The 8112-nt window shown below is 47.6% G+C and overlaps 1 protein-coding gene across 1 annotated transcript in view; it reads right to left on the bottom strand.

Annotated features, from left to right (window-relative positions):
* Positions 1-5351: 5351 nt before the first annotated feature.
* Positions 5352-8112, bottom strand: part of CECR2 (cat eye syndrome chromosome region, candidate 2) — a 46145-nt gene continuing 43384 nt past the window's right edge. The window contains 3 exon segments of the mRNA XM_009879752.1: positions 5352-5790; positions 6073-6178; positions 7031-8107. Coding sequence (XP_009878054.1) covers positions 5785-5790; positions 6073-6178; positions 7031-8107 — 1189 coding nt within the window. The 3' untranslated portion in view covers positions 5352-5784.

Genomic DNA, 8112 nt, shown 5'->3' with positions numbered 1-8112 from the left:
TGGCATCACACAACTCGCAACACCTGCGCTTCAAAGGTACACTTGGATGTTACTATTTAGTTTTAAATACATACAACCCTGTCCTGAATTTCCTTCCCTAGGAGTGGGCTGAGCCTCGCTCTTGTCATCCCAGGAGCCCCTATTCGGAGACAGCTGGAAATGAGTTCCCCCCCAGTTCTTTTTCAGAGAGGGAGGTGGGCAGCGGAGAGTGAAAATGAGAACGCATAGTTCATTATGTGCTGGTTAAAAGCATTTTCCTTCCGCATGGGCGGCAGGGGTCCTGCCAAGCCCGAATGTGCTTTACCCCCATCTGTATGTTAAACAGGTACAGATGGGGAAAGGCTGGAAGGTCAACGTTTGAGATGCTTTCTCGGTTACAATGAGCACACGCTCTTAAAGCTTGTCACATGGCCTGCAGCTGCAACACTACGTTCATAGCCTGCTATCTCAATCTCAGCCTTACAGAAAGGATATGGCACTCACACACCTGCTCTTCAACCACCAGTGCTGTACTTAAAGTGAAACAGGAATTCTGCAAGAGCAAACTCCTCTACCACCAATGCACCCCCAGTAAAAAAAAATTTAAGGGGTTGCTCTGATTAAATGTAGACCCAATTTTATGGTTCCTCTGCAGTGAGGGGAACCAGGAGCAACCACACCATCACCAATTCCCCTGTTTGTCTTCTCCAAGCTACCCCTCGGAATGGTGCTTCCCCATCACTTGGTTCAGCACCTTCTCCAAAACTCCACAATGCACATGGCAACACTGTCTCCTCAGAAAAGGAAAGCAGAACAAAGCCATTAAGAGCAAAGCAACAGCCCTGGCTGAACAGAGAGATGCAGAGAAGACTGACAGAGATCAGCAGAGGAAAAACCAAGAATGTTGTTTTCTAATTATACTTTCATTTTAAATGAAGAAGTGTTGGGGTGAGAAGCTGCAGGAGAACCGCCTCAGTCAGCAGAATGAAAGACAGCCTCTGTGACTAGCTTTCAGATAAGACATCAAGAAGCTGATAGTGCTCCAAGACCCCGAGAAACCACACTTACAAAAATATACACAGGAGATTTGTTTCGGAAAGTCTGCATGGGAAAGGCATTTGGCAGAAGAAAGGATCAGAAGCTCTTCCAAGAAAAATGTCTCCATGCACTTTAAAGTCACAAATCAAACCAGTTGGGCCTTGAAGCTTCAAATTTACTTTCCTCTTTTGTTGTCCTCATTGCAGGCTGGTGCCTTGGATTGCTACTGAGTGGTTTGGTGGGTCACACCATGGAATTTATAGACTGCAAACTTATGCTGCACACAGCTAAAAATCACTGTGAAGCCTCAGTGACTGGCCTTCTTAAAATACTTAAGTTGAATTGCCAGGGTATGTGGTGCTTAAGATGCCTGAATCTTCCAGAGTCCCAGGGGAAATTTATACAATGGCATTTATAATGGCAATTGAACGTCTTGGGAACTTGGGAACACCACACACACCACTTGCAAAGGGCGAGGCGGTGAGGAGATCAAGATGCTAAAAAGCCGAGTAGCGTACAAAGCTCTTCTGAGAATATTGGAAATTTTTGGCATGCTCAAGCACAATCAACATCATATTTGTTCTACGTATTATATAGTCTTCTTTAACATGAAATCCATAATTACAGCAAAACACATCCTCCATAAAGGAAAAGTAAAAGCTACAGGAAACTTTGCAAAGTCACTAGCTCAAGATGCTTGCTGAAGAAGGACCAACTGCTAATATACTATCCTACAACAATGCGGGGGGATGAGAAAGAGGGTTTCCAACCAGAGTGCAGAATTTCTCTATATTGTGTTAAAATATTATTTAAGATAGTGACACAAGTATGGCACTCAAAAGCCAGGATATTTTTAAATGCAGCTATGTGTCTCCTGCACTGTATGACAACCCATGGCAAAAAGTACCGCTCTGTACATAAAGAGCTGCCATTTTGCTTTCTTCTAAATCCCTCCTTAAACACGTGCCTTTCACAATATCTACAAAACAGCCCTGCACAGCATGGGTTGGGAAACCATAAACTATAAATCCACGTATTCTTCTTCTCTGTGTGCATTTCCACTGGTGTTCCACCCCAGCAATCCGCTCCCAGCCCCATACACTCTGAGGGGTGCCAATTTTCTGTGATTTGCTCAGATTGTACCTGAAATAGAGCTCTGATTTTTGGGGCATCCCTAGATGTCATCATAAAAAGAAAAAAGAAAAAAAACCAACCCAAATCCAAACCCAAACACTTATGAACAAAGCATTTGAAAGTCTGGAAACTCTGAGCTAAGAGTCCACAAGCAGCTTTCTATCTTAGCATGCCCTGTCCCCAGGATAGCATTATCCCTGTAGCCCAGCCATAGTTCCCCCGACAGTATAGTACTTTTCTAATATAAACCATGTGTCCTCACAACAGCAGCTTGTTAGTCACTTTAATAAGAATTACCGACTACATCAAAAGTCATTTACCTAGAAACTCTCCCAGGAGGAATCAGCTTCACTAGTCTGTTTTGTCTACCATCTGCAAGTCAAACCCTTCTCCATTATGTCAGGTAAGGGATAATATCTTCATGTCACACACTCCGTATAGGATCCTCAGGGTATCTATCACTGTCTAAGACTCCACTATACTCTCCAGGCAGACCACAAGCAATTCTTGCCTTTCTTATTTGTCCCCTGTTTTGATCTGGGTTTGGTACTCATCCAGATGCCATGACCACTAGAACCATGTTTTCAGCGCCAGTTCCAGCTGAAGGCCAGGAGTGCTTCAGCTTGGTTGAGTTTTTTTTTATAGCTTCTAAAAATCTCCTGTTCCACAAAGTTCACAATGAGCTGAATGAAAGCCACTTCAAATATTTGGGTAACTGTCTGTGATACAGAAGACACAGGCTGAAGTATGGCAGGAGTTGTTTGCAGAATCTACATTCACATTTTCAGAATTTTGAATACTTTGCTACAAGATATATTTTACAGTTCCTCTATTTTTAAATGTGCTATTTCAAGTTACTTTTATGTCTACAATGAACTAAAGATTGCTTTACAAGGAGAAGCAACTGTGTTTTCATTTGTCCTGGGTTTATTGTCTTGAAGAGCAGTTATACTTGCACAGTTTTTCATAAATACCTACTACTGCTTCAGTACCTCCATTCAGGGAAGGATTCAGACCTGCATTTCCAAGCAGCTGGGGCACCTCTAAAAACCCCATTGCCAGCTGACAAGTTAGCAGCAGACCCTCAGATCTGGGAAAAATTCGGATGAGCTATACCATAATGTTCTTGGCTGGGGAGAACAGTTACCTGCTTCTCAGTCAAAGGACAACCCTCAGCATCATCTATTCCGATTTATACCAATCCACCAGTGACAATTGCTCCCTGACAGATGAACACAAATGGAAAAAAAAAAACCAAAACAAACACAACACACACACAAAAATCTCCCTTTTGTAATGTAATGGTGCCTATAGATAGATGTTGCAAGGAATTCACGTTATATTGAAGTCTTCCTTTGCGGAGGAGCCAGCTGTCCCAGGCAACTCACTGGACTAAGCAGACAGCAGCTATGGTTCACAGGCAGCTGCAGCAGTGAGGAAGAAGAGCTGCGTTTATAAACACGCTTTTGAGAACAGAATGAAGAAGTTTAACTCCTGTTAAGCTTGGAAAACGCCTTGGCCCTACACAGCTCATCCAAGGCCAAAGTACTGTAGCAAGAGAGCAGTAAGACTCATTGGTAAGATGGAACCAGTGTGGCAGTCCTTTCTTATTTTGGCTATTTCAAGAAAGAATATTTCTCTTCTTTTAGGCTTTTTGTGCTCCCAGAAGCTTAGGACAGAAAGAGTAGTGGCTCAGTCAGATGCTATCTGCCATTTGCTCAAACAGCTTTGCCAGCACATGGTAGATCTACTCAGCAGGACAAAGGCCGTGCAGTCGTGCATGCTAGTGCGATACAGCTAAAGATACCAGTGATGACAACATCCAAGACAACAAAGCAGCCAGAAAAATTCTCCAGAAACCTGGAGACAAAGACCCTCCCCTGGCTGGTACCACAGACGAAACAGCATGCTGCTCTGTCCTGACTTCTGCTGCCACTAACCATACTGCTGTTCCCCCAGTGCAACCAGCAGCCTGTACCAGCGCTGTGGTCCCAGCAGATCTTGCTGCCCAGTCTTGTAGTGTAGCAGTTCCACCTTGTTCCCCCAAGAATAATCAGCCGTATTAGCTTTAAGATGAGAGTAAACATCTGCAGATGAGATTCCCACCGAACTCATTTGTAAAACCTTCATTTGAATGTCAGTGTTGGCAAAGCACTGGCATGCAGGGGTTCCCCAGTGCAGTACTGCAACTGGTGAGGAACCTGCTGCAGACTGTGTATAGCCTCAGAGGGAAGCTACCACTAGCCCTGTAGGACTAGCTGCTATGGCATCAATGATGACAAAGGTAAACCAACGCAACTCGAGCACGTGGCCCTCTCATCCCTCATCCCGAGCCATGCCACCTCAACATTCCAAATCAGTGCTTTCTGATTCACCTGCAACTTGCTAATGCCAAATCCAACTCCGCAGGCCACAAAATGGCTCACACTGCAGCAAACCAACCATTCCCCCAAAGCAGCCTCGTGCTTCTCCTTTACAGGCAACTGAGAATGGTCAGGAACCCTGGAGTACTTTCTGCTTCTCTGCTGCTAAGAAGTAAATATAGCCAAGGGATAGAGAAAGAAAGCTCCTCTCCTTGGGCAGCAGGGCAGTACAGATTTGCACAGTATTTGTTTTACTGGATAGATGCTGCTCTACCCCCAGCTGCACCAGTTTCACCAAAAGAAGTCTAAGATGACCAGTTATGCCATTTTCTGTGTTCTAGAGCATACATTTCTCCTATCATAAATGCAGGGAGAAGGGTACTATATTAGCAGAAGGGACAATGCCATGAGTATCCTGTCCTGGTTTCAATTCCTGGTCCTGGTTTCCTTGTTCCCCCATGATGACAGGAGCTGGAAGTGCACTCAGGCCCTGGATCCAGAGGGGACAGAGGTGGGGGTGAGAGAGGAAGGAGGAAGACGACAAGAGAAAGAGGAGGCCACATTATGCTCCTGAGCAATTCCTACTATTAAGTCAACCAACTGTCAGGTTGTCTCTTGGTTGCAGAGGATAGGAAGGATGACAGCAAGTCATCCACCACAAATTCCTTCTCCTCTCTCAGCTTCCCTCAAACCCTCACCCTATCCTGAAAGATTTCAGTGTGATATGATTGTAAACAGTTAAGGATTCCTCCAGTGCTAAGCCCACTACAAGCTGGGCCCACCACCTCCCCCATTATGTACAATACATTCACCAACAACAGAAATTTATTTAAAAAGGCAACAGGTTAAATTCTGTAAACTGGATCCAGCTCCAAAACACACACGTTAATACTACAAGTAAAATTCCATCATCATCCTCTTCCACCCTGAAAAATATACCTGAGTTTAGCAGTCAATGAAAGTTTCTGCCCCCACCCCCGCCCTCCCCACCCAAAAAATCCCTCAAACCCTGAACGAGACGCAGTCTCCGGTCACAGAAAGCCACTAGTTTGCGATGCTCGCCCTGCGGTGGCGAGCCAGCTGCTCGGCTGGCTGGGCCCAGCACCGCTCCAGGTTTCCAACGCAAAAGCCATTGCGGCACCATGTTCCACGGACCCAGGAAGCTACATGCTGCTCTGGCGAGGGGAGGGTGGGAGGAAGGTCTGCCCCTCCTCCCCCTTGTCCAAATCACGTGTGGCTTTCATCTGCGTGAGGTCCTTTGTTCCTTGGACTAGCTCTGGAAGAGGAAGAACAAGAGTTGGAGGTTTTAACTGGCAGCTTTAGAAAGGAATAACCTCATGATTGCATGCAACCAGTTCAAAGCCAGCACTATCGGTCCGCCTAGGTTATGTTTTACATTCAGCTAAGACTACAGAGACAACCTCAACTCCTCTACAGAGCAGTAGTTCACTTCCCAGCTTCCTCCAGTGCTTCCCACTCCCATCCAACACTTCACTCCTTTAACCAGTGGGAAGAGAAAGACTCGCATTTCAACTCTGCTCTCTCTAGGGGCCCTTACTTGATCCAGAGGCAACGCTGATGGTTTTTGCGGCGTCAAATCTTCCCGGGACATGGTTGCTGTAGGCATCTTCGGGAAGGGAACTTGAGCCTGATGCATTTGCATTCTGGAGCCAGGTTGAATGGAGAGAATTTTAGCACATGAACATCAAGAGCAAATCCCATCTACTTGGTTGAATGCATACATACAACATTCGCATACAAGCATGCATCTCGTGTATTCTTCTTTCTGGCTTCCCCCCAAAACACAACCTTTAATCCCTGCCACCCCTGCAATGGCTTAGTTGTAAGCCAAGCCCCCTGAATACTTGAAGAAGGGCTGTCATACTGGGACTATGACAAAACAGTAGCAGTTGAAGCACATTTATAAAATCTGAACAGGGAATTTTTGGAGTAGCAGAATTTTCCACTCGGGGATAAAATGTGATACACACAATCTCAGTGAGAAGTAATTTTCTGTGAGGGAAACTTGAGACAGAGAAAAAGGGCAAAGCAAGAGGAGGGGAAAAAGGGAGCAACAGTACAGTAAAGGAGTTCATAACAAGTTCATAACTTTTAGTTAACTACTGTGCCCTGCTATGAGAAAGATGCAATAAAATTCTTGAAAAGAAAATGGTAAGAGCTTATTTGATTAAGAGGTGCACAACCCTGGATGACACATTAACAAAACACCGCCAGATAAAACAAAGCACTGGTGTAGGGATGGGACAGGCTAACAGGTCTCCACAATGGCTATTGCTACTTGCTTTTAAGGAGCAAGACTCTCTCCAGTTTACAGAAAGGTCTAAGAGACCTTTTACTCCAAGAGTGTAAGAGTAATCTGTTAGCCTCTCAAGAGCACTGCCGATCTGCTTTGACTTCAATCCATGTCCTTTCAAGGATATCCAACACTTATGTCACCCAGGCATCACCCCCACACCCCCTCCCACCTTGCCTTCTCGCAGAAAACATGATCTTACCCCGAGGGTCTATACAAGTCCTGGGGTGGCCCCCCCATACCACCTCCACTGCCTCTCTGCTCCATCAGCAAGGCCTGAAAGTGACCTACGTTCTCCTCCCGGCAGCGGTACAGGGGTCCCTCCTGAGAGAGGCCGTTGGCCTGGCCAGAGGCTGGATGATGAGACAGGTGAGCATTCATGGGTGATCCATATGTCCTGGGCTGGAAATGACTGGCGGGATGCCGGGATGCATAAGGAGAGCCAGTCTGCAGCATCACCCCGTGGGGAGGGAAAGCTGACGGGCCAAATCCCATCCCTGAACCCAGGTGCGGTGGGGGGGCTCCGTAGAGGAACTCGCCCGCTGCCACCGAGTTTTGCCTCTTCGTGGCTGCGTTGTGGTTGTCCAAATCAAGGAACTCTTTGGGACTCTCCGGCCTTTCCTGGGACTCCTCAGACTTCTCGTCTTCAGGCCCCAGATCCTGCCCGTCGCTCGGAGAAACCTCTTTGGCACTCGCTACGTCCATGCGGTTGGGAGAAGCCAGGGCAGCGCTCAGTGCCTCGCAGCCCTGCAAGCCGCTGGTGGAACCCCGGTCCGGGAAAGGGGGTCTGGCCAGGGATGGATGGGCAGTGGGGTGCCCGCTGGGACTGGCCTGGGCATGAAGAGGCCTTTGCCAGTCCGAGTAGCCCTGTGGACAAGCATAGTAGGGTGGTCGCTGGTAGTGGTGGTAGGAAGGTTGAGGCTGCGGCTGGTAGGGGTAGGGCATGCCTTGGGGTGGCCGATACCGGGGGAAGACGCCGGGGTGGGTGCTGCTTGGCTGAAAACCCCGTGGGGGAAAATGCTGGGGGTGGGAGGCAGGAGGAGGAGGAGGCGGCTTTCCCCCCATCACGGGGCCAAACCCCTGCAGGCCTGGGTTGATGTGGTACCGCCCGGCTGAATTTGGGTATTCCAGACCGGGCATGTAGAGAGGGTGGAACTGATTGGGGGTGGCCCCCATGGAGCTGGCATCCACGCCGGGGAGGCTGGTGCCCTGCCCCATGCAAGGCACAGCCGCTTCGGGCAAAGCTTTCCCCGTGCCGCAGAGGGGCTTCTCCAGCAGGCTGGC

Source organism: Charadrius vociferus, unplaced genomic scaffold (genome assembly GCF_000708025.1).
Source record: "Charadrius vociferus isolate BGI_N301 unplaced genomic scaffold, ASM70802v2 scaffold90, whole genome shotgun sequence".
In the NCBI taxonomy this organism is placed as follows: Eukaryota; Metazoa; Chordata; class Aves; order Charadriiformes; family Charadriidae; genus Charadrius; species Charadrius vociferus.
The sequence above is the reverse complement of the archived record's forward strand: the minus strand, read 5'-3'. Positions and strand labels throughout refer to the sequence as shown.